This window comes from Mustela nigripes, chromosome 2 (assembly GCF_022355385.1).
Source record: "Mustela nigripes isolate SB6536 chromosome 2, MUSNIG.SB6536, whole genome shotgun sequence".
Classification (NCBI taxonomy): domain Eukaryota; kingdom Metazoa; phylum Chordata; class Mammalia; order Carnivora; family Mustelidae; genus Mustela; species Mustela nigripes.
This window is the reverse complement of record NC_081558.1, coordinates 60,288,840-60,315,918: the sequence shown is the minus strand read 5'-3', so window position 1 is coordinate 60,315,918 and position 27,079 is coordinate 60,288,840. Positions and strand designations below refer to the sequence as shown.

The window sequence follows — 27,079 nt, the reverse complement described above, 5'->3', positions numbered from 1 at the left end:
CAACTTAAAAAGTTGGGGCACCTGGGTGGTTCACTCAGTTAAGAGCCAATTCTCGAATTTGGCTCAGGTCATGATCTCAGGGACCTGGGATCAAGCCCCACATGAGGCTCCCTGCTCAGGAGTCTGCTTCTCCCTCTGCTCCTCTCCCCACTCATGTGTGTGTATGTGTGCTCTCTCTCTCTCAAATAAAATAGAACAAATCTTTTAAAAAAATAAAAATAAAAATAGTCTTATGCCCCCAGCTGCATGCAAAATCCCAATGCCCCAAGCAAGCACCTGTAAACATTTCTTGGGGTTACTAGTATAATTGTAACTCACATGCTTATCTTACCATTTCTTGATTCGTCAACTCTAGACCTTCATAAATAGCCTACTTCTTGCTACCTCTTTCCCTTCCCCACAAAGTTTTATTAAAACCTTTTATTAAAATCAAATGACCGGGGCGCCTGGGTGGCTCAGTGGTTTGGGCTGCTGCCTTCGGCTCGGGTCATGATCTCAGGGTCCTGGGATCGAGCCCCGCATCGGGGTCTCTGCTCCGCAGGAAGCCTGCTTCCCTCTTTCTCTCTCTCTCTCTCTGCCTACTTGTGATCTCTGTCTGTCAAATAAATAAATAAAATCTTTTAAAAAATAAATAAATAAATAAATAAAATGACCTCTATCACTTTAAATAACACATTTAGGCCATTATTGTCCATATAGTTTAGAAGCCTATCTGGACTCCATCAGTATAGGATGAGGAAATTAGCATGTGAATCATCTCTGTGGCAGGAACCACAGAATCCTCTTTCTGCATTCAGGCTTCTGCCATGCTAGCTGGTAACTTGATTTTGCTTTCAGCAAAAAGTGTGAACGTCTTGACACTGAGGATCTTTCATGCTTTCTTTGTCTGTAAATAGGGTGTGAAAAGTTAATGGCATTTTAATATGCTATATAAAATTATATTATACCTATTATGTATATAATATAATATATGTCATTTGCTATAGACCAGAGTCTTGCAGTGAAATCCATAGAAAGAAGGAAATATAATCTTTGGCCGTGAACCTGGGCCACCTGAAGAAGAATGGGCCATTCACCTCCCTTCTGCTTCAGGAGTTGACAAGTTCTTAACAGTTTTTATTTGCTTCTCGTTGAGACCATCACTTTCTGCAGCCACTTTTTAGTTGTGCTTTTGTTTTTCCTGGGGTTTCTAATTCTTTTTTCTGATTGACAAAAGAAAGCTGTGGTTCCTTCTTCACTGTCTCTCTTCATTCGTTGGGCTTCTTAATCCTGTGCTCATTGACTGTGTGCACCCCCTAACCCCTCCTTTCAGATCTGCTATGACCCTGACATCTGGGACTTCCATCCATCGCACCCTGGACTAACTCCCTTTTTCTAGAGTCCCATGATTTCCACTTTATTGGATTTTTTTTTTTTTTGGCTCCCCTAAGTATACCTTAACAGTTTTTCTTCCTAGAAAGCACATCGATTTTCTGAGACCTTACATGTCTGAAAGTATTTTTATTTGGCCCTTATCTGATGATAGTTTGGCTGAGCATAGAGTTCTGAGGTCTTGCCATTTCTTCTCTGGGCTTAGAAAATCCATGCTCCACTGTCTTCTAGCATTCAATGTTACTGATTTAAATGTTTAATGTCATTATTATTTTTATTCATTTGCAAAAATACCCTTTTTTTTCTGCCTAGAAGCCTCATCTTGGAGGGTCGTCATGAAGACGTTATCTCCTTTGCTGTACTTTGTGTTGTAATCAATTTATTCTGATTTGCCACTGGTAGACTCTTTAAACCCTAAAGACTTTTGCCTTTCTTAGCTTGCGGCCATTTTCTTCTGTTATGTGATTGGTTTTTTTTTTTTTTCCTCTCGCTCCTCCCTGGAATCTTGTTAGATGCTGAGGCCACTGAATTCATCCTCATGTCTCTTCCTCTGATATGTCCCATCTTTTTTACTTCTTCCTCTGCATTCTGGAAAGTTTATGTTGATTTTAACTTTTAGACCTCCTATTACTTTTCTTTCCCCAATCATACGTTCTATGTTCCAGAAAACATTGTCTTCTGATTATTTAATTTTCACACTACCTAGTGTTGTGTGGATAGGATGTGGTGTCTTTTTCAAATCAGTTATCTATTAGAATTTTTAAAGTTATTTTCATTACCCTAGATTACCTTGATTTCCCTTTCTAAAAATTTGCTCTTAGTTTTTCTAGGTCGTTCTTTCCCATGACATTGGATTGTTTCAAATATCTACTGATCCCCAGTTATCTATACATATTTTTAACAAAGGTCTTCACTGGTTAATAGAGGTGACTTACATGGGTAAGTTAGTATTCCCAGGAGACCTCTCCTGTGAAAAAGGGGTGGGTGTGCTGACCAACAACTTCCAAGTTTATTAGCCAGTCAGTCACCTGGCAGGCCCGGCTCTAGGGTAGATGAGTAGGATCTGGTGGGCAGTGTGTGGGGGCTCCCCCAGGGCTGCAGAAGGAAGGTTTCATTACAGGTATAACCCCTATATTCAAGTCCTAGCCTTCTCCAAGTAGGTTGTTCAGTTTTATTAGACTATGTTCTGTTTGGGGCCTAAGGATAAAACCACCTTGGGTCAGTTGTCCAGCTGATTGGGAATTGGAATAGGGACCAATGGTTGCCTACACAACCATTAAATCAGGTTTCTGAATTCTGTGTTATAACCAGTCCTGCTCTTGGCACCAACCAGCTCCAAATTAGACATCTTGGTCTGAGAGGCCCAGCTCCAGTGCCTACCTGGAGGGCAGTGTTTTCTCTGATCTTTATGCAATCACTCACTTCCGATTTTCTAGAAATATGTCAAAATCTCTGGTGCTGCTCTCACCCACATTCTTCAGCTGCATTGACTTTTCCCTCTGGCTACCTTCTCTCATATCCCTGGCATCTGGGGAGGGAGAGGCCTTTGTATTCATTTTACTTTTCTGAATTCTCTATAATGAGTACCTGTTATTACATTCACAATAAAAGGTACAACAAGAGCTATTTTTAAAATGGAAGGGATTCAGAAGTACTGAGCCAAAAACAGAAGCATCCTGACAGCATTCTGTGTTGACCATTCCAGCCCTGAGCAAGAAACTGCTTTCCCTCAGTACTTCTAGCTGAATGAATAGGTGGCTGAAGAATCTTGTCCTAGAGCCTGTGTCTCTCTTATGCTTTGGACATCCCCAGGCTGAATTAGAGGTGTTGTTAATGCAGCACGAGCATCAAGGGCAGAGCCTGCTATGAAGCAGGTGCGTCCGTGAGTGGCTTCGGGTGGCAGGCACTCACCCACCTGCTGCTGGGTGGACTCCGGCGCATGCTTCGCTGGTCTTACTTCAGGCCACTCGCTCAACCCAGGCAACTGGCAGGCGCTGTTTGTTTGTTTAAAGAGAGACTGTCTTTAATAACAGCAGAGGTTTGGAGGAAGGGAAGAACAGAGCAAAGGGATCACAAAGAGGCTGCTGGCAGAGTGCCTTTCTGTGCATGGTAATCTTGTCTGAGCCAGCCCCGAAGGCCCTGGGACAGTGTCACTGCTGTTGGGACCGGAAGCTGTGGTGTCACTGCCAGCCTCCTGGGCTGAGTGCTTGCTGCCACTAGGGATGGGACTGGCACTGTGACTCTGGCTGTGGCTGCGGCTCTGCTGGCCACCCCCATCTCTGCCACTGTCTGAACCGTTGTCACCGCCATGGGCTGGCCTGCGTCCTCAGCACCAGAATCAGTGTCATTTTCCAAGTCTACATCCCTGATGAATATCTCTGTGTCTGGGTGGCCTGGGCCTCGTCCTCACTGCTGTCATCCTGGCTGCTACCACCCTTGTCACTCACCCCGTCCCTGTCATCTCTTCTGGGATTGGCCGGTCATCAGCTGAGGTGAAAGGGGTACTTGGGCCCAGTGTCTCTTGGCACCCCTAAGACCAGCCCGGTGTTGACCATGTGGCAACAGAGTACAGGACTTCTAAGAGCTGCATGAAAGGGAGCTGTCTTTTTGCCCACCGGTCCCTATGGTCTGAGCAAGTCCCAGGCCGGCCTGGATGCAAGACGTCGAGAGAGATGCTGCTCCACATCTTGGCGGAAGGAGCTATGAAGTCCGGTGGCAACTTTTGCCGTCCACCCCTTCATAATTCCAGCCTTTGTCTCTCATTTTGTTTTCTTATTCTGTGTCTTCCTCAGGCTTCTGAGGACCCAGTCTCTGGAATGGTTCTACAGTAACGTGAAGAGTCGCTTCAAACGCTTTGGCAGCGCCAAGGTCTTGAAGAATCTGTACCGGAAACACCGGCTGGAGAGCGGGGCGTGCTTCGACGTTCTAGGTACGCTGGCGGCCCGCTGCTGTGGGAGTCTGCAGGGCTGAGGGGATAGGAGGAGGCCTGGCTGGGAGGCCCTGGACACTAGGGGTCCTCAACAGGACACAGAAAGTTGCCTAAATACGTGGCTCCGATGAGGAGCAGAAATAAGAGGACAAATATCAAAGATTCTGTGAAGTTTGAGTCATCTGGTTCCCACATCCCAAGTGGGCTGTTGGGACCCAAATATTTCTGCGTATTGTGGACATTTTAATTGTAGGTCCCTGGAATTCAAAGATTCTCGATCATCTCCCCCTACAGATGAAACACTGGGAAGTCCTCTGTTTGATCAGGTAGACTAGGCCTAACCTGGGAGGGTATGCCCTCCACTCCCCTTCCCTCCTGTTCCCAACCTCCACACACACCAGGCCCAGAACCTGATGTAATGGGAGAGTGGGGAAAGTACAGGCTTCTCTCCCAAGTAGCCTGGAGGGTGGATTGGATTCTGCCTTGCTGTTTTTATTCACGTAAGACAACCAATGTAATTAGAAAGAGAAATTATCTCCTTTAGTTCTATTACACTAGCCAGTAGAAAGAAATCCTTATCACAATATGAACAGTCTGTCCTCTTTAAAAAGGCTGTTTTTTTTTTTTCTCTGTCTAAAGGCAGATTTTTTTCATCTCTTTGCTGACACAGGTAAACGCTTTTTATCCACGAAAAAGGGGGATGGAAAAAAGATCTCATCCGTCTCATTTGGAGCCTTTTCACTGTCATTATTTTACACTGTTGTATTCTCAATAAAGTCTTGGGCTGTGTCTTATCTAAAAATATGCCAGCCACTGAGACAGGGGGAAACAGGATGGAAGCATTAAACACAGAGAATCATTAGGGCCTTTTGTGGTGGTTGTTAGACTCTATCTTTCAAACTATTCAGGAAGCCTAAGCTACGAGAGCAGTGCTGAAGTCTTCCACAGATTATTTTTATCTCTCTTTGCTGATTTCTCTAAAAAGTTTCTTCTCCAGGAAAGACAGCAAAAGGAAGAAAGAGAGAGAGAGAACAAAAGAAAGCTTAAAAGTAATCTTATTAACAGTAGTTTTTCAAGCCAAAGACATATCTCAAGAAAGTTCCAGAATATTATTGGCTCACTTGTTTGCGTCCCGTCCTTTCTTTCCTCTCATGTACGGCCTCAGGTCTGTTTCGTGTACCCCCTTACGTGTCACCAAATTTCAGACCTCATAGGTGTTCTGTACTGCTTCATGAAAGATGAGGGGAAAAGCAAACATACCGGGAATCCTACAGAGCAGGGCACAACTCTGAACTCTTCTTCTGTCTCTCTCAGGCCCCACAGGTGGATCAGGTGGATTGGAGCCCGAAGCGGGCCAGCTCAGGGCTTTGAAATTTTCAAGTGTCATTTTCTGAGGAAAACCAGTTACTGGGAATAACTGTCTGCCTGATGGAAGCAGATGTGGGTTCTGGGCCCTCTGTGATTCAGCAGCTCTTTCATTTGGACTCAGGACGGCACTTGCTGCATTGCATTCAGGGGACAGTCTACGAACCATTTGAGCACTAGCTTCATCAGCTCTGTGTTCCCAAAGCATGGCTCAACACCTGGCAAAGCCTACATCCCTTGTTTGGCACCAGTTTGATCTTAGAAGCATTCTGTGGGTACCAAGACCCTTCCCTGAACTATTAAAATCTATTGCTTTAATATGGTTAGTATCCATTTAAACTAAGACTTCCTTTTGATAAAAGTGAAGGGAAACAGTCTGTGAGGTGATATTCAAGCCTGTTAAGCCATGATCATAAAACAGTGAGATTTATTCTATACACTGCCTAGAAATTTTATTCACCCTGCAAGTATGGGCAAATCCTCTGGGGCAGCAGTGGTCTCCTGGCTATGTCACCTGACTGGGGAGCCCTTAGTCTTAGCTCCACCTGTCACCCAACACCCTTTCATCATTGTCTCCTGCCATCCTCAATCTTGACTATACATCAGAATCACCTAGGGGGCTTAAAAAAAAAAACCAAAAAAAAAACCAGTGCCCAGGATCCCCTGCCACACTCAGCCACTTACTTCTGTATCTGTGGAGGTGAGCCCAGTACAGGTATTTCTCTAGGTTATTTTAAGGCACAGCCACGGTGGAGAACCCCAGCTAGCACTTTAGCACTTGACCATAATTGGGGCAGTAGCATTCTGAATAAAATGGCTCCGTCTTCAACTCTGACTAAGGGCACTTGTTTGCAGAATTTTGGTGCCAGAACATTTTACACAACATCTACGGCGTGCAGGGCACATGCTCTGCCCCCAAACTGTTGAAGTAGAATCCCTTGTACGTATGAAATATCTTCACCCCCTAGACCAGCCATAGTCTGCCTTGACACATTCAGTCCATTGAAAATTCGTAAAAGTTCACCAAGTTCACAGAATCTTCTGGGCCAGCCATTACATGCATGCTCTGCTCTGCTCTCTGTACTTCTGACCCTCCCAAGCTAGGCTTACTCCTCCTGCAGCCCATATCGGATGACCAGGAGAGGCCAGGCCTGAAAGGAGACCCCTTAGTTCCATCGGGCAAATCTAAGATGTATTTATGACTTCAATAAACATTCAATAAACACTTATTGAACATCCACTACGCGCCCACCTGGTTTAAGAATGACAAGATGGGCAAGACCCTGCCATCTGGGAATCAATATTCCAGTGGAGAAGTCAGATAAATAAGTACATTTAAAAAAAAAAAAAAAAGTGTCCCAGGAAGCCTGGGTGACTCAGTCGGTTAAAATGTCTGCCTTCAGTTCAGGTCATGGTCCCGGGGTCCTAGGATCAAGTCCCTCATCAGGCTCCCTGCTCAGCCAGGAATCTGCTTCTCCCTCTGCCTGCTGCTTTCCCTGCTTATGCTTTCTCTCTGTGACAAGTAAACAAATCTTTAAAAAACATTTTTTTAAACAGTGTCCCATGGTAATGTGTGCTCACATGGGACATTTGATAGATTCAGCATGACATTTTTTAAAAGATTATTTACTTATTTATTTGACAGACAGAGATCACAAGTAGGCAGAGAGAGAGAGAAGGAAACAGGCTCCCTGCCAAGCAGAGCAGAGAGCCTGATGCAGTACTTGATCCCAGAACCCTGAGATCATGACCTGAGCCGAAAGCAGAGGTTTAACCCACTGAGCCACCCAGGCGCCCCGTGATAACTTTTATTTTTTATTTTTATTTTTTTAAAGATTTTATTTTTATTTATTTGACAGATAGATCACAAGTAGGCAGACGCAGGCAGAGAGAGAGAGGGAAGCAGGCTCCCCACCTAGCAGAGAGCCCAATGCTGGGCCAAATCCCAGGACCCTGAGATGATGACCTGAGCTGAGGGCAGCAGCTTAACCCATTGAGCCACCCAGGCGCCCCCAGCATGACATTTTTAACAGTGACCGTAGAAAGGAGCATGACATGAAAAAATAAAAGTGGTCATTATTAACATACTTAATCTCTAGGCAGTTGGATAAATAGCATATGCTTTCATTTAGTATTCAATAAATAAATGAGAGAAATAAACCCTGTTTTTACTCATGAATACTCTATAGCTATTTTTGACATGATTCCTGAAAAGGGTCTATTGAGTCTTTCATCTGAGATTTGACTGACAAACATAGTCTTTTGACAATGCTGAGCCATGTGACATCAGAGGTTCTTCCAATGCATGAAAGACATCACGTGTCATCTGACTGCTATGTCATGCTTTTCCAGAACAGTTCAGCCACTCTGTGCCATTTCCAGCTGGCTCTGAAGCTCCCACCTGTGAATTTCAAGGGAAACAGGGAGAAGCGCTGTTTAAAATTATGCAGAACCAGAGCTTGTCCTCTGGGCAGCTCAGTCTCCCAGTGATGTTTCCAGATCTTCTTTCTCCTCATACTCTCCTCCACACTCCTCCATTCTCTCCACAGAGGACCTCACCTCCTCCTTCACAGGGCAGACAATATGTAACCCTGCACTGGATCCTGTCACCTTCCAGGAAGGTCTCAAGGTCACACACCACTTCCCTCTTACTGAGCCAGCCTCTCTTTTAACTGGTTCCTTCCTATTGATTGGTAAACATGCCTGAGTCTCTCTGTTTCCAAAAACCATTGCTGCACATTCCCCCACTTCCTTCCCTGCCTGTCTTCCCAGTCGGTGGCAGGCACACTCCGGAGAGCACACAGAGCTCAGGGCTTCTGCTCCCTGCCCTTCCTCATTCCCCTCACTGAGCTATTCTCCGCACAGCAGCCAGAGGGCACTTTTGGAAACACAAATCCGACCAGATCCCCTCCACGGAAGCTTTACTGGCTTTATGTGGCTGTTGGAATAAAGATCAAAACGGGGTATGGTCACCATGACCCGCATGGTGTGGATCTCCAAGCCCAGCCACTCTGCCTCGTGTTCAGGTCCCCAGATGCACCTGCCACCCTCATAGCCTGTTGTGTGCAGACTGTCCGCTCTGCCCCAGACACTCTCCAACCTCCCCGCACCTCTTTGGCTCACTGTCCCTGCTAGACTATGAAACACCCAATCAGAGCACTTAACATCTCTATAACTTTACATTGGTTTATATAAGCCTTTGACTGATGAATTGTTTCCCACTCCATCAAGTTTGTCAAAGCAGTGAGGATTTCTGGCTTTGGTCACCCGTATACTAACACCCAGGCCAGAGTCTGGCACCTAGTATAAACACCTGTTCATAGACTCTTTGCTGGATGGATGAATCAATGCTGGATGTAGCCACACCAAAGGGAAATATCTGCACTTGGAACCGGAGCTTGGGGTTTGCAGAGAGGACTTATCTTAAAGTCTTGTAAGTGAGGAAACGGAGTATCAGAAAGACAAAGCCACTGGCTCAGGGTCACAGAGCTAGAATAAGTGAAGGCCGGCTCAGAGGACACAAACACAGAGAAAGGAATATGGTCAGACTAAGGGAGCTGTGACAGGCTACACATTTATGGCCTATTTCATACAAATAGGCCTAAACCTGCCTCAAATACCTACAGCAGTTACCCCTAGGGTTTCCACAGGGAAGCCCGCATCATAGCCCATCCAAGAAAACACAGCGTCTATTACATGTATTGAAGGCTTAGTTCAACATAGCATTGATGGCATTTGCCCCCTTTTGAGCTAAGGCACATGGACACATATTCATTTTCTTGGTTCTGCCAAACACTGTTTTCCATTAACATTCAATTCAAAACATTTTCCTTGAGCCATCTTCTGTGTAGGTGCTGTGTTGGGTCCTGAGGATACAATACAGAGAGTTGAAAACAATCTGTCCTCTCCATCTACAGAGATCTCATAAAAATCCCCAACTTGAAAGGGGGCTTTAAAAAGGTCTTAGCTAGCTGCTGTTCCCAGCCTGGAATTAAGATTAGGGTTGTGTATTCGATTCAAAGAAGACCGGAGGAGAGGCAGCGGGCCTTGAAAGATCAAACGCAATGGGTTCACCTTATCTCGCTCTGGGCATGTTTCATGTGGACTCCATTCTATGGAAGAGTAGGGTGACAGTTAAATCAATAGCTAAAGGCAACTGTTTGGGTCAGTGCCGTAGACTGCAGCTAACAACCAAACCCACAGCATCATGAGCTCTTATTCTTTCTCTCTTTCTAGAAAGGAAGCCAAGTGTCAGAGAGGTTAAGTAATGTGCTCTAGGTCACACAGCTAGTACTTTGCAGGTTCAGGAAATAGCACCCTTACATCTCTCCAGCTTCGATCTATTGTTTTCTCTTTGATTCCACATTGCCTCCAAAGAAGGTACTGGAAGAAAGTCAAGGGAGGCAGCAGTGTTACACCAGGAATCACTTAGAGAAGAAAAAGATGACTCATCAAAAGCTGTAGCATTATTGTGGAGCCCATGGATTCTCTAAATATCTGCAAGGCTGACTTCATCAGAGTGGGTCGTGGTGGTCTGCCAGGGCTGTGACCATGCACCAGTCCTCACTGGGGACCTGTGATAATCCCATTCTCTCTCCCACTCCCTCCATCCCTTCAGGAGGAAACTTTTTCGAGGCAAACCTGGAGAATGAAGGAAGTATTTCGGGCAGTGATTCAACATTTTATAGACAGTCAGAAGGTAAGTTTGCTTAAGAGTTTGCAGCTAATGGGAGGTTGAAGGAATAGAAGTGCCTTTAGATACTCAGGGTCTCCCAGTTGCATTGTAACTGCTAGACACAACCCCTTCTTCCTGGGTGGGAGTCTCCAGGGGTCTTCTTATTGTTGCCACTTGTGTGTATCCATCATCAAAATTGGAGAGTACAGCCAAGGTATGGCCAAGAGCAGTGCATTCGCTACCCAACCCCTGGATACTTTATATCCCCTGGTGAGCTCCAGTTCCAAGTCCATCTTCCAGAGCTAGAATATAATAATGAATACACTTGTGTAGTTCATATTAAAATATTCATAGAAACAATGTATCATGTAGTGATTCACTTCTTTTTTATACCAATACCATAGTCCCCTGAGAGTAGAAGTTAAAAGCAAAACAAACTGATGGTTTCAAATTAAACCTTCTCCATCATTTCAGCTCCTTCTCCAGCATGCTGGACCTTGAAATCCTCCTGAGTCACCTTCTCCTAGGGTCCTATAGCCCCTCTCCATGCTCTCTATTCTCTCCTTCAGGTGCCTTCGCCTGGAGGTCCCATCCTCCTTCATCATTGCTGCCTAGAACTTCTCCCCGTGGTACGACACTCCCGCGGGCTCCAGGCACCTCCATTCACTGCTGAAGCTGAAATGCCCAGCACGGATTTCAGCCCAGAGTTCTAGACTCAGATTTCTGAAGCTTGTATCAAGCCCTGTAGATCCTACAGGGATTCTAGCCTCTGCACATCCTAATCAAGCTCTCAGTCACCCAAGTTCCTGGCAGCTCTTTCTCCCAATTCTGTCCTTCTCTTTTTATTCTGACCCCCCATGGCCTGAGAGTCCCCTGCCCACAATTCCCCTGTATTAATCTTACCTTCAGTGACCATCCGTATGTACCAGAGTTCTCCAGAGAAGCAGAACCAATAGGGGATACACACACACATACACACACACACACAGAGATTTATTTTATTTTAGGGACTTGGTTCCCTTGGGGCCTGGTAAGCCCAAAGTCTATAGGGTAGGTCAGCAGGAGGAGCTGGGGGCAGAAGGCAATGCTTCAGTCTTGAGACAGGCTTTCTTCTCTGGGAAACCTTAGTTTTTGCTCTGAAGGGTTTTGTTCTCAACTGCAAGAGTAAGACCCACCCACATTACCTCAAGAGCAATTTCCTTCCCTTAAAGTCAAGTATCATAGATATTAACCACATCCCCAAAATACCTTCATGACAGCACCTAGATTCGTTTTGGATTAAATCACTGGGTATGACAGCCCAGCCAGGATGTTGCCTAAAACTGACCATCCCATTGTCTACTGGTCCTCCAAGCTTCGGTCACTCTGCCTCGCCTCCTTCTCCTTCCTCCACACCCCTGCCAGTCATTCCCTCTGCGGCACCAACCTGAGTCTTCACTTTCAACCAAAACACCTTGAGTGCCCCACTTCACCCTCATCCGGAAGTCATGAATATAGCATTCGGAGCCTCTGGGTTGTGGCTCCAGGCTCTTACTGGCCAGGGATCTATGGAACTGGGGAACGATACCCACCACAGGTCCTCCCGCAAGCCTCTTAGCATAAGTGCCTGCTCACCCCATAGCCTGGGGAGCACAGGAGAGTGTGGACTTGGCTTGTCCATTGGGGCGTCCCAGGGCTAGCGAGGACTTGTGAGAAAAATACGTTGATTGGTATCTCAAAGAAGAGACACGGGAGGTACAAGTGTCTATCTCTGGGGAGCACTTGGTGTGATGACAATCTCAATTCTGTAGACTATACCTGTAGAAACACTGGGAAAGCTGCATGTCCAGTCGGCCACCCTGGGGCGCACAGAGCCCTGATGTGACTGTCATCATAGCCAGCTTTTGATGGACCTGTCAGCTTGCTGGATCTCTTTGAGCATCCCTGGGTTGGTTTTGGAGATTTTATTATGTTCGCCAGATGCCAATTTCTGTTCACAGTTATGTCTTGAGGAACCTGCAAAGCTTGAATCAAGGTTTTTTTAATTGAGGGATTGATTAATGAGTGAATTGATGTATTTATGCTTAGTCTCATTCTACAGAGAGTTTGAGGCAGCTCTCAAGAGGTTTGCATGTGTTAAATAAGGCATGAGTAAGAGAGTATAAATGGAAACAGGAAGTTGAAATCTGGCCAAAGGAAGCATAGGCATGTAGCCCCTGCAGACCTGTGTTCCTAGGCCTGATGTGAATGGGGCTTCTGGGGCAAAGGGAGGGGATGATTGAAATTCTCACTTTCAAGTAATAAGCAAAGATCGAGTTTCTGGGAAAGCAGAACTCCTCCAAGCACTCAGCTCCAAAAAGAATTTTGTCACCTGCAGAAGCCATCTGATGTGGGGATGTTTCCTTCCACCTGTTGCCATTTGCAAAAAATATGCTTGCTAAAAATATGCTGGCATTATTTTTCTAAATCATGTGAGCTTGTATTTGTCTCACTTTTGTAGTTAAAATCAAGGGCTTTTGCAGACAGAGTCCTGTACTCAAACCTCATCTCTCCTCCTGTCACACTGAGTTGCCTCAGCCAAGTTATTTGACCTCTCTGTGCTTCAGTTCTGTTGTCCGTTAGATGGCACCCACTCAGTGGACTGTGGTCCAAATGAACTGTGGCCACGCACATAACACTCAGCCTGGGGCCGGCAGGTAGGCCAGCTCAGTGAGGTTGGCCAGTGCTGTTGTTCTTAACAATATTGGCTGAGAGTCTAAACATTGCTTCCACGGGTTTTGTATTTGCATTAAACCATGTGTACTGTCCAATGCCCTTAGAACATTGAATAATTTTCATCCCTATCTTCACAGTGATATGCACAAAATAACACATAACCTTCATCTGAGAAAGCAGATGAAAGAGCCGTTATTTCTTTATATGAAGCCCTTCTAGGAGAGCAGTTATCTGTAAGGCAGTCTGCATGTCGGGAGGGACTGCGTGTGATGCAGTCATGCTCTCTCAGAGTGACTTGGCTGGGAGAGAGTCTTTCTGGCTCCGCGGAAAACTCCAGAAACTCCAGAGTCTTCGACGGACATCCAGCTGAGATGGGGACAGGAGGGATCTAAGGAGTCTTTTCAGAGGAGGAACACTTGGGCCAAGCCTTGGGGTCCCCAGGAACCAGCTCAGGTACAGAGCAAGGACCAGAGGAAAGAAGGCCAAGATATAGGAGCCATGAAGGGAGAGACAGTACCTCTCAAAGAATCACGATTTCTTGTGGCTCGGGTTGTGGGGGAGGGGGACACTGAGGCAGGGGAGAAGGTCTGGAGCTGGTGCGCCAAGTTGCACAATGGGGAAATTAGCCCCCAGCTCCTGCAAGACTTAAACAGAAGAACTGAAGTGGAGTGATCATTTGACTTGTCTTTCCCTTTCAGAAAGTGGTCTGTGTTCTGTTTACTCTATAGGACACAGCATGATGGACACCTTGGCTGTCGCCCTGCGGGTGGCTGAAGAGGCCATCGAGGAGGCGATTTCCAAAGCAGAAGCCTACGGGGACAGTCTGGTATGACCCCCTTGTCCTCACTGGGGGGAGGTGAGGGGCAAGGTCCCGGCCGCTGGAAGAGAGTCCAGACTGTTGGAAAACCATCTTCACAGTGGTTGTCCTTGACAAGCACGGGGCCCACACTCCCCCTGCCTCTGTGGTCAGGACTCCCAAGACAGGGATGGCCACATCTCCCGACCCACCCACCCACAGGGGCCATTCTCTTCCCTCCCTCCGCAGGACAAGCAGAACGAGGCCAGCTACCTGAGGGACCACAAGGAGGAGTTGACTGAGGAACTGGCCACAACTATCCTGCAGAAGGTAGGTGGGCCCTGCCGTCCCATTATACCATTCACCCCCCCACCCCTCTCTACCCCCGGCCCGGATCAGAGCCCAGATCAGAGCCGGGGGAAGAGCAACCATGGGCCCTGTTGTTGTCTCGGGCACCATTTCTGTGCCACGTCACGTTTCTCAGTGTGCTCCGGGAGCCACTGAGGAGGGATTTCATGGCGATGTGGCGTCTGAGTGGAGGGATCCAATGGGGTCCCCTTTAGGGATCGAGCTGGCAGGTAAGGAGCCAGGAACTCAGCACTGAGCAGGTTACTCACCATCTTCCTGTTCCCTAGCCTCCCCGCTTGTGCGTGTTTGCATGTGTGCACATATGTGTGTCCTTACAAGTTTCGGTCTTCCACTGACCCGCAGTCACCTCCTGCTACCTCCATGCCATAAACTGTCCCTTGCATGGAGTATCCGTTCATTACTGTGGAGAAGCCAACCGCCCCAGACCTCTGTGTCTGCGAACAAGGATGATTTCTGTGATGCCACACGCACGTTTCTTACACCACCTCAGTGTCCTACAACTCAGTTTTGACACTATCTATGCCAAGTTAGCACGGACCTCACAAGTTAAGGGCTCAGCCCCACCAGAGTGCCCCCATTGCAGATACCAGGGACAGGCGTCAGGCATCCCCAAGTTACCGCACTGATGTCCAGTCTACTACAAATTCAGGGATTCCCATGATCATGATTGCCCTCAGGTGGGATAATTTGCTAGAACAGTTCACAAAACTCAGCAACGTGCTGCATTTCCAAAGACAGATTTATCATAAAGGATGCAAATGAACAACTGGATGAAGAGATACACAGGATAATAAGGCGGGGGAGGAGGTGTGCAGACCTCCATGCCCTCTCCCTCCAGCGCACTGCCCTCCGGGTGACACCCTGGGTCTGCCCCAGCCCTGGGAGCGCAGTCCCCCTCCCTCCCCAGAGGTAGTAGCGGGAGCTGAGATTTCCCAGCCCTGAGTTGGCTCATTAGCATAACAAAGACACTCCCAGGGTTTTTTGGCTCAGTGCCAGGAACCGGGCCCAAAGACCAAATGTATGTTTTATTAGAGCTCAGTTTCTTTCTCACTCAGGCATCCCCTCCGGCTCATGCTGTGGGTTGGGCTCCAGTCCATGTTGTGTGTTCACTCAGGGGCCTAAGTAAAGGCACAGCAGCTTCTGGGGCCAGGACCCAGGACAGAAGCACAGGAGAGGAAGAGGAAACTGCCATATGGTCTAAGGCCCAGGCTCAGCCCTGACTACTGTCACTACTGTCACTGACCAAAGCAAGGCACCCAGTCAGCCCACTGCCACAGGCTTATACTTATTGTCCCCTTCCTGGGAGAGATGCAGAGTCACATGACAAAGGTCTGCATGCAGGAAGCAATGAACAAGTTCAGTCTTCTGGTTTGGTCACAAAATCCATGTCCCTTCTGCACGGCCCACACAGAAGACTCCCCACTAATCCCCCAGAGAGCCCCAGATGTCTCATCCAACCCACAGTTCAAAATACATTCAATCCAGATTCCAGGGCTTTTACGCTGGAGACCTAGGAACCGAGGAAACACGTTATCTGTCCCCATACGTCCAACACATACTGTTGGTGTCAGACCCCCGGGGCAGCTGGCTGGCTCAGGATGTGACCAGTCCCCAGCAATCCCAGAGCCCAGGGAGGTGGGGGTACACCTTGGTCAGGCCCCCCATCTGCCCCAAGGCATGGCACCTCCGTTCCTCACTCGCCCTGCTCGGCCTCCTGCTCTCATCTTGTCTGGGCTACAAGGGCATTGAAGAAAAACCCAGACTGGTGGCTCAGAAGTCTTCTCAGCTGCCTCTAGGAAGTCAGGAGCCCAGATACCACTGTACAAATAGATTCATTCTCTCCGTGGGGCTGTGCCCAGCATAGCAGGTGGTACAAATGAGCCATCAGCTCCTGGCTCTTGGAACCTGCCCCCTTCACAGACCCTGCCAATGCTTCCTGAAACCAGGATTTACAGCCAGAGACTGCGGGTTCAAAAGGTAGCTCCACTGTTTACGAGTTGTGCAGCCTTCACTGATAGCTTAACTTTTCTGAGCCAGTTTCCTCGTCTGCAAAATGAGGAGTCGTAGCCCATAGCTCTTAAGATTATTTTGAGGATTAAATGCCATGGAATGCATACAGTGCCTACCACAGTCTGGCCTGTGGTAGGCATTTAATGACTAGAAGTTGTAAGCATCATAAAAGGATGATTTATAAAATGTAAGGTGTTATTCTGTTTTACCCTCAGGTATAACTGAAACAGATGGGTATGCTGTTGAAACTAAGTTCTTCTGTGGCTGAAACACATCCCAGAGATGCTTCCAGTTGCTCCACATAGCACCTGAAGGCCTGGCCAGTAACCTGCCCCCTTTTGTCCTCCCACCACAGATCATAAGGAGACAGAAGAGCAAAGGCGAGCAGCAAATGGAAGAAGAGCCAGAGTGGTTGCAGCCCCAGAGCTGCATGGCCAAGGCAGCTGACGGGGGGACCGCCACGCCCCCAGGAGGTCCCCGAGCTCCCTACACCCTCTGGGTGAGTCCCCAAGCATAATCCTGCCCCCACCACGGACTGGTGTCCTGCCCAGGCACTGATCAGAGCTGGTGCCCTAGACGTGGGGCCACCACTCTCAACCACTTATAGTTGACTCCTGTACCCACCCGACGGGGTAAAGGTACCCAAAGCGGGGCCGGGGGAGAAAACAGAGAAAAGTGTAGGTGATGGGGGCTGGGAGGGGCCAGAGGGGCCAGAGGGAGTAAATACAGAACAGCCTCCTGAGGATATGCAGATGGCTTTTTATGCAGGACCCATTTAGGAAAAATAAAGGTGTCAATAGGCATTTTTAAAATTCATTCCAAAAAGGGGTGAACTGTTCCTGTGAAAAGAACAGCTTTATGAGCGCCCTGGGCTTCCTTACAGCTCCCACCCCTTGCTTTCCCGAACCCGAGCTGTGACAGTGAGATCACCATGCCGTTTGAGGCACTGAAATGACCACCTCTGGACACCGGCCGGGAGTTGGGGAGTGGCCCAGCCCTTTGTCCATCACCTTGGAATTGAGCCAAGAGCCGCAACTCAAAGCACAGGGCCCTTGCTGTGACCCCAGGGTTGGAGCCTGCTTGTGTCTATGGTAGAACCACGAAGCCTGCAAACTCCTCTACCTGTTGAAGTGGCCCCAGCAGAAGACGTGGTGGCTGGGAAAGCCAGAGGCTGAGGCCAAGGAGCCGGGCCTTCTGTGCAGAGATTACACCCAAAGCCCAGGGACTGGTTGGCAGGGCTTGTGTTCCAGCAGTGGTAGGAGCCCACGGTCCCAGCATGGGCATGAGGTCAGGACAGCGCACACAGGTGCCATTTAAAACTGGCAAGTCAGAGACGGGAAGATCACCAGCACATGTTTCCCCCGCTCCTCCTGGGGGTCAGCGGCATTCGTCCCCTCTTGTATAGATGGATAGAAAGGGGTGTACGGCCCAGCTGCGTGGTAGGCATGAGGTCCCAGAAGCAATGCCCGCTGTCTTCACTATGTCAGTCGTCCCCGTGTCCTCACCAGCCACCAGATGCTCGGGGTAACAGGGAGCACCTTTACGGCTTTATCGGGGAGTTAGCGTCACTGATTTATTGGCAGAACTTTCCCTTGTCAGCATGCCCGTCAGCTGACTTTACTGCTGCCGTTGTGCACCTAAACAGGAGCCTCGGTCCAGGTCCGCCGGGACTGAATAATCCGATTAGCGAAGCAGGCCGGGGTACGAGTCCGCCCAGGGCTGTGGGCGCCCCCACTGAACGGCTGAGACTGGAAATGGACTTGGGGCTCAGCGGAGGGAGAGCCCCATGACCTTCAAATAGCCTGTCACTCAGAGATTTCACTAACCCGTCCTGCCGCAGCGAGCTCAGGCTGCATCTGTAGTGACACCCTGCTTTCCGGGGAGTCTTTTGGAAGCATTTTCTGAAAAAGTCAGGCTTGGGAGGGGGGCATCTCTAGGAGGTGTGAATCCCCCCAGTCTCGGCATTTGACCAATACTTGCTCTATGTAGACTTTCTGTGCAGAGGGGGTTCACACATATTACTTCATGAGATCCATGCAAGGGCATCCTGGGTTCTCCCTATTTTACAGAGCAGTGAACCGTAGTCTGAGCCACTGGAACTGAGTTGATGGGTGGGGTAAGACCAGAACCCAGGTCTCCTGGCTCTGAGCATTTCCTCCACTCTGCTCCTGTCTCCTGGGTCATGGGGCAGCTCTTGGATATGAAATGCCTGTTTTCCCACCAACTGTTTAGGGGGACCCCTTGTCATGTTTGCAGTTCAACCTAGAAATGGTATTCCTGCCATTGAGGCAGGAGACACTCTGTGTGTCCGCGGAGATGTGGGACAGTGGGTTCTAGAATGGGTCCGGACAGTAGGAACAGCCTGCAGTGGGCACCCCCTTTCCACAAGAGGACAGCAGAGTGCTTCCTGCACACCCCTTCATCAAGTACTGGGTGAAAGCAGCTTAAAACAAGCAGCAGTGATGCTTCCCAGGGGGCCTCCCACTCAGCCCCTCAGCTGGCTGGAAAGACCCTAGTCCACCTGGGATGTAGGCACACAGGGACCGTGGGTCAGTCGCACAGGGTTCCCATTTGCTTTGCTAAAACAAACCTTCTCAGGGTTTCCTTTTTTCACCAGAAAATCTGTTTCACCAAACGCCTGCCTCCCGCACATCCCAGTTGTCACGTTGGTTTCAATAGCAATGGAGACAGAGCACATGCATTTCTTACTTATTTGTCCTGAAGCAAATGACAGAATATGATTTATTTCTAGATTTTGATATAGGATAAGGCCTAATGGAAGTCCCTCTCCCACTGCAGGCATCTTTTGAATCTCAGGTATACAGTGCTTTGCAAGCTATGTCCACCTTCCCTGGTCTTGAATCCATCAGTGTGGGAGGGGGTGGAAGAGATCCTTGAGGCTATAGTTGGAGCAAAGCCCAGAAAAGCCACCAATACACCCCTTGGATAACACTATAACCGCCCAGATCACAGGGCCTGGCACCTTACAGAGGACAAGATCATCCACTCGCTCCTATTGCTAATCCTTCCATCCTTAACTTTGATGTTTGATCGAAGAAGTCCCCTCTTGGCCTCTCGGTGTGAGTTCTTCCTACACTGTGGTTTGCAATATGTAAACAGCATATTTTTGTCAATGTTATCAGTCAGGGAGACATGAATGCTTTGGCTTTCTCTATGCACACTTGTACTCATGGGAGCTGCCCCAAACGAAGCAGCCAGAACCCCAGCTTAAAGAGAAATCCATCATCCAGCTGGGTCCCTGGCACGGTTAGCTCTTTTGAGCAGCCAGGATTGTTAGCCCCCCATTGTCTGTGGTCACGTATGTTCAGGCGATGGTCCAGCCCAGCACTGGACATGTGGCAGCCATTTCTCAATACAGGGCCATGGCCATCTGATGGCACCATGTTGATTTGTGGGGATTTAGTGATGGCCTGGACTCGAACCCTTCCCCTCAGCTCCCAGGATACCTGTGAAGGAAGGAGACTGTGTGGATCCACACAGGGGTGGGTCCACCCCCTTGTGAAGGCCATTTGTAACTCCAGGTTTGGTTTAAAGACAGCCACATGATAGAGCTTTTACAAAACCTTATTTGGAAGGAGAGTCGCACCTTACCCAGCACTCAGTGATAAGAATCCATGGAATCTTGATTAGTTAGCTCTTTAGAAAATCTTACCCCAAGTTCTAGCTCTTCCAGCGACAAAGAGGCTGGCATACCTCCTCTGTGTGAGTGCTGTCCCATTGGGCTCCAACCCCATTAGTAGGCTAACCAGACAACTAACCCCATTAGTAGGCTAAACCGGGCCCCTGAGGGGGCCTGCAGAGAAAGACTGGCTCCCTTCTGATGACCCTGACCTACCACTTCCCCCAATGTCTCAAGCCTTCCTCCCTTCGTCCTTGTCTCTGTCCTGTTGCCTTCCTCTCTTGTCTTCAGACCTTCATTTGATGTTACACGTGGGTCTGAAGGACCCCAGGTCAGAACTATAGTATAGCCTATAAGTTTTAACATTCTTTTTATAACCAGCTTATGCTAACTAAGAAACTGTGGCCAGCTGACCATAGATAAGGGAGTCAGCAAGCAGCATAACAGGATAACGAATAGCAAAAATCTGTGTTTAACCCGGCTGTTTCTGGCTTCTGTATAATAATGCTTCTAATGCTTTGCTAAGAAATGAAAAATTGTTTAAACCCTCGCTCGCTGTGTATTCAAATAAAGTTATACCCTTCCCTTGTTAAGAATTTCCCCTACTCCTAAGTCTCCCGTACCAAGGCCGGAGACAGGCGGTGCAGCATGTACTTGATAAGGGGATCCTCTCCCGTACCAAGGCCGGAGACAGGCGGTTCAGCACGTATATAGATAAAGGTTAGAAACATGCAATTCAACACGTACCCTCTACTGTACACTATCTGAACGGTGACTGGCCAGAATGTAGGTTTTCCAAAGCCAATCCGCTAACACCAAGTATGCCTTTTTCAAATGTTCAAATTGTCAGCCTATCAGCTCCGTCCCATCCAAAACTTGTTTGTACCTGTCTATAAAAATCCTGCACCACCCCAGCCTGGTGTGCTCAGCTAGCAGGAGCTGCTGACCGCCCGCAGGCGCTACTGACCACCCGCAGGCGCCTGTGTAACAATAAAGAACCTCTTGCTGTTTGCATCCTGTGGCAGTGTTGAATTCTTGGGTAAGGGGATCCGCAGGTCTTTCAGGTCTCGACCCTTAGACAGACCCCAGCCTGACTTCCCTTGGTCAGGACCCCAAGCTCTTTCCCTCTGACCAGCACCAGTGTTCAGGGCCAGCCTGGGACCTCAAGTGTTGGTACATCTGGGGGACAAAGGTCAGCCTCTCCAATGCGCTGTGTAGGATCTCACCTTGATGGCTAAGTCCGTGCTTTCTTCCCACCCTGACCTGCACCTGGTCCCTGTCCCCTGTGGTGAAAGTCTGTGCTAACACCATATTCCAGAGTTGGGGCCCAAGGGAGACTGACCCTGGCCAACGCTACCATATTGCACAACCATTGACCTAGAATTCAGCATGAGTAGTGCCCCCAGATTGTACAGCATGATGACTGCGGTTCTAGCTGCCAATGAGCAGGAACAAGGACTGGTTAAGGAGCAGACACATGTTATATCTCATGTTATATCTTTTATATCTGCACCAAAAAGTGCGGATGTGGGTATTTTGGACCCATTTTATAGATGAGAAAACTGAGGCTAGAGCTTTACCATAAGTTGCCTAAGGCTCCACAGCTTGTGATTGGTGGCTCTGAGAGTTGAATGCCGTACTCCTCTTCCAAAGCCCTTGATCTAGCTTCTTTCTCTATGAAATGAGATCAGCAGATTCAGCTATCTCTCAGTCCTGAGACTGCACTCTCCAATGCAGTGGTCATGAGACACAAGTGACTATTCAAATTTAAATTAATTAAAATGAAATAAAGTTTAAAATCCAGCTCCTCCATCGGACTGGCCACATTTCAAGTGCTCCGTAGCACCTCTGGCTGGTGGGTACTGTGTTACACATTGCAGAACATTTCAATCACCCAGAAAATTTTGCTGCACAGCACTGGTCTAGAATTGAGATAAGGAGGAAGTGATACGCAGAGGGCATAAATGCAAAAATGTGCCACGTCACTGGCCAAAGCCTGGACACGAAGCAGCAGGCCAAGTCTTGGCTCTTGGGGACCTCAGGGAAGGTGGCCCTCCCATCTTTTGACCAGCTGGTCTCCAACCTCCCCCCTTGCTCATTTGCACCATCACCAGAGCCCCACTCCAGGGGTTCCGACTCATGGGGTCTGGAGTCCAGCCCGGGCATCTGAGTACCTGACCTAGTTCTCCCCTGGTGAGGCTAATAGGCTGCAGGCCTGAGGATAGCTCTTTCTCTCTTGAGGAGGGCTCCTTGACCTCCCGCTGCAGAGGCCATAACCCTGTGACCTCCAAGCAATGCCTCCCCTTTTTTCTCAGTTCCCAACAACCTGGACCCCTCTAGCCCAGGGCATAACTATGCAGAATCTCAGAACACTGCAGGCCAGGCTGCTGGGCTTAACTTGGAAACCCAACTCAATCCATCCCCTGCAGAAAGGAGTTATCCTTGTTCTCTTGGAAGAAACTTGAATGTGTTCATTCTCTTGTTAATTTCCTCCCTTATTGTGTGATTCTCCAACAAAGCTGCCATCCAGCTTTCCAAGCCTTAAGACGAAGTATCCTAAAAGCCTGTAGTGCGGGTCTTGTAATTCATTTAATGCCTGCCTCTTTGGGAACATGTATATACAAAGTCATCTTCATAATAACCTGGTGATCCTATTGATAATAACCGTGATGACCCCAGGGGCCAGGCTCTTAGGATGCGTCCAGTGACCAAGAGGCATCTCTCTGTTCCCTCTCTATCCTTCTCTATTTTTCTCAGCCTTTCCTCTTACGTGTCTGTCCCTTCCTCCCTCTTTCTTGCTCTCCTTTTATAGGATAGATCTAAAGTATTTTTCATTATTTATAATTACAGGATTGAATTTAGTATCTATGCCAGACCCCAAAAACACAAAGCAAAGCTTTGTCTCAGTTGTCATTCATCCTATTCCTGTCTTATGGAATAACCTCCTTGTGAGTGAAGACCACTTTGGTGCCATGGTCAGTCCCTCAGGAAGCCCGCCCTATTGGCAGTGCTGATGGTCCTATTCGTCATAATGACAATAGAGCGTTCCAAGAGATGCAAGGAGCACGTCACACCACTGCCCACACAGGGTAGGCAGCGAGTGTGGAACAAGGTCTCATGATTGTGCTGTGTGTTTCTCCCAGAGCATCAGAGCCAACTGGCTCAAACGGCAAGTCCTTCCCGGCCGGAGCAGGTTAGCGAGGAGGAAGGTATTCTCAGGCTTGCAGCATGGGCTCGGCACAGCATGGAGGAGGCATGGAATCACATCAGCATGGGGCCACACAGACCCCAGGTCAGACCCTGCCTCTGCCGCCTCACCAACCATGTGCTTGGGCAAGTTATTCATCCCCTGCCTCAGTTTCCTCGTGTGCACCCTATCAGATCAAGTGAGAGAATGCCTATGTTGTCCCGGCTCAGCGGTAGAGTGTAATAAATACTCTTATTTTGACTAATACTCCTTGAGTGCTTTTTATGTACCAGGCATGACACTGATCCTTTTACATGAGAAAACTGAGCCACAGAACACTCGAAGTCCCCCTCCCCGCCCCCCGCAGAATCCCACAGAGCAAGAGGAAGCTGGCATTGACCCAGTGCCAAACACACCACCCATTAGCTGGTGCCTGAAGAGTTGAGGCTGACCTGTTTCAACATGCGATTCTCAAGTTCATCTTTGCAAGACCTTGCTGGCACCTTGATACTCCTGGACCATGGACCAGCCATTACCCCCCTCCCTTTATAGACAGGCAGACACTAACTCAGGCCAGCCCTTCCTCTTATTATCAGACCTGCTTCTTCCGTGGACAGTAGGATGGGTAAGAGGAAGGGAAGGAAAGCAGAGGTCATGGGTGAGAACAAAGGAGGGGGCACAAAGGCCCAGCTAGGATCATGAGCAAATAAAAGACTCCAGGAATCCCTTCACTTCTTAGGAGCCAAAGAGGTAGAGCTAACTGGTGAATAAATGCATTATCCTGTCGCCATCTTCTGGTAAATATGTTTATTGCATTGAATTTGTGGCAAAACTAGGTCTGGGTTTCAGAACGGGAGCTTTTCCACCCTGGCTGGAAACCTAGTGAAGCCAGATCTTGGGGTCTTTTGTGGTTGTCAAGGTATAGTTTTCTTCTAGTATGAAACAATGGCTTGCCTGAAATCTAGTGTAAAAGTCTGGGGTCCCCAACTCGCTCACAAAGAACACAGATGCCATCCTCCGTGTTAGAACCACAGGGACTTTTCATTTCTTGGTGTAGGCTTTTGTAGATGGGGAGCGCTTTTGTCCCATAAAAATGGACCCAAGCTAACTCTTCAAGACACATACAGACAAATATAAGATACCATGTGACCCTCTATAAAATGAAACATTCAGTGTCATTTTTCCTTCTTTGTAAGCATGTGTTCAGTGATTTATAGTGAGAAGCTGGCAGATATTTAAAAAAAAAAAAATAGCAAAGTCAGGGCATAGAAAATGGCTCCATACTGCATATGGCAAAGGATGGTCAACTCCCTTAAGGAGTTTTCTGTCTAAACTCTGTCTGAAGTCCTGGAAATTCAGCCACAAACGAGCAACAGAGGATCACACCCAAAACACCATTCCTGCGGTCAAGGAGCTCACAGTCTTTGGAAGAACTGAAAGGTTTTAGTAGGACTGTAAGACAGTATATGCAGTTATGTGTGGGATTACATCGAAGGGGAGGCTTCTTGCCAGACCATGGTGGGATGAGTGTCAGGGGTATATTCCCTGAGTACACAGGGTTTGCCATAGAAAGACTTTTTTCTTCATTTTTATTAACTTCATTTGACCATCAGTTTTGATCTCTTTTCTCTCTGGCAGCTGTTCATCAGATTAAGGATTTAGTAAAATCATAGGTGGCTCCCTGAATACCCATCCCTGTGAAAACCTTGTTTTCCCGACACAAGGGACAGAGTCCAGGCTTTCTTGCCCTTGGAATAAAGGGAGCAGCACTCAGCTGAAAGCCGCTTGTTGTGTGTATTAGCTTGGCTGTCCTCCAGCTCAGACCTCGCCCTCCATGTACCTGTGATATGATTCAAACAGTGTCTCCGCCTGTCCTTTGAAATCTCACTGCCTCCACTTCTTAGGTAACAGCTCCTTTTCCCTTCTTTAATTCAGACGCTAAGTGGTACATGTTGCAATAGTTGTAGGTTTGTGGATGGACCATACTTGGCTCACGAATCTGTTGTAGGATTGACATTGCACCCAAAGTTTCTGTGCAGGCTGCCCAAACTTGGATTTGGAGGTCTTCCGAGGGAAGATGCTTTCTTTTTTGAGCACGGTTGACCTAAGAAATGTTGCCAGGAAGATGGCTGGATAAAAGGCTGTCTGCAGCCACTACCCACTAGGGTTCTGATGCTTTCGGGTAGACCTGGCCAGCTTCAGCAGAATCAACAGGGCCTGTTGGCACTGTCATACAGCGTTACGCACTGTTTGCAGCTGGTAAGCCCCAGCGCGGAAAGAACCAACACCATCAGACATGCCTTCTCCACACTGTGTCGTCTACCAGAAAACGGACGGCATCCCTCCCCATGACTGTGCCCCTCAGTCCTCTCTCTTCCCCTCTTTTTTCTCCACAGCAGTCCCAGTCTGCGTTCTCACTCCCCAGAGAGGGCGCCCTGAAGCCCCCTTCCCTGGAGGCATGGCCGAGGAGGAGCCAGGCCCAGCCACTGCGGGAAGAGGTGACCTTGCCCAGCTGGAGGAGCACGGACAGGCTGGACAAGACAAGTAATGGCTTTAAGTGGCATCTGGTTGGTCTGTGGGTCTCAGGAGTGCTGTTGGGAGGCTTCTTCCCGCTCAGCCCGAGTTGGTGTGGGCCCATTGGGGGCCGCCGAGCAACCGAGTCATGAGGCCTCTATCAAGCACACACATATAACGCAGTTGTGTTTTCCACTGGGCAATCTTCCCGCTGAGACCTGTGGGACGATGGGGGCTGGGGTGCTCCAGGGCCAGGATGTTAAGAATGCCTCAGCTGCCTGGCCACGTTTCAGCTTCCCATTCCACGTGGACCAGAACAGGTCTCATGCAGGCCAGAAACACTAATCCAACCTAGCAGGCTATGTCAGTGTTTAGAGGATTTGGGTCTCAGTGAGGGTTGGTTTTAAGAGTGTCCTTTTTGAAACCTTACATAATAGTAAGGGTGATACTCGCTCCCATAAAAAAGAAACCAAACATTTAGGTGGCTTAACATACTAGCTTAGGTTCTCATCAAACACCAGTGCAATACAGTGTCCTGGCTATGGGACGCCTGTGGAGGCCCAAGGCTCTGCTGTCCTCCATGGCCTCTGAGCTTTCTGCTGGGTTATTCACACCAGCCAGCAGAACAGAGAAGTGAGTGCATCTGCTTCCTAACCACCTCAGCAGGGACATGGCCCACACCACTTTCACTCCCAGCCCATAGACAGGAACCAGTCACACAGCCCAACTTCAGTGCAGAGGGCCTGGCAGGTGTCCTGGCTGGGTGCATCCCAGCAATGCTGGTAATGCCACGAGAGGCACGGGGCACACAAGTCTTTGATGGACAACTGTCATCCCCACAGCTCCTGGGGATGGCCTGCTGCCCATTCTTCCCGCTCCTTCTCCTAGAACATCCCACCTTGGCATAAAGCCCTTGAGCTCCCCTCTCCAGAGACTCAACATCCATGACACACAGTCCATCATAAACCAGTCACGTCACGTAATCCTTCACAGTGAAGACCTTCCAATTAGCTAAGTCGCTTTCCCAAAGTTACACATCCAAAGGCTGGAGGTGCTTGGAACCACATGGCTAACAGTTGAGGACCACGAAGTCCCCTGCTCAGGTCACCTGGGTCTCTTGGGCTCCGTGACTGTCTAAGCCAAGATGCTCGCTCTGCCCTGGCACAGGTCTGTTCTCCTCACCCGACCGCACGTAATGGGAGCTAGGAGCGTTGTCCTCACAAAAGAAGCCATGAGAGGATTCTCAATTCCCACTGTATGTCAGATCTAGAATCTGTTTCTGAACAACAGCCAGAAAAATTAGCAACAAAATACTCACCTTAGAAATAGGTTTTTAAAGATTGGGCTATCGTTTCTACTCTCTAAGGGAAAATATTGAATCCACAGCTATTGAAACAAATTCCATTGTCCTCAAGGTGCAAAGAACCACAAAGCATGCAATGCTTTTTAACAGTCATTCTAAAAATTTCCCAAAACAGATCATTTCCATGTGAACCTTTTAGTAGAACCCACCCGTCAGTAGAATCTGC

At 48.4% G+C, this 27,079-nt stretch overlaps 1 protein-coding gene across 2 annotated transcripts in view; it reads left to right on the top strand.

Annotated features, from left to right (window-relative positions):
• The window catches only part of MYRIP (myosin VIIA and Rab interacting protein), a 396,334-nt gene that overhangs the window by 298,861 nt on the left and 70,394 nt on the right, over positions 1–27,079 (top strand). For both annotated transcript variants that reach the window (XM_059390489.1, XM_059390490.1), the window contains 6 exons: positions 4,164–4,300; positions 10,284–10,364; positions 13,763–13,860; positions 14,080–14,160; positions 16,565–16,708; positions 25,433–25,580. In XM_059390489.1, the coding sequence (XP_059246472.1) occupies positions 4,164–4,300; positions 10,284–10,364; positions 13,763–13,860; positions 14,080–14,160; positions 16,565–16,708; positions 25,433–25,580 (689 nt within the window). The remainder of the gene's footprint in view (positions 1–4,163; positions 4,301–10,283; positions 10,365–13,762; positions 13,861–14,079; positions 14,161–16,564; positions 16,709–25,432; positions 25,581–27,079) is intronic.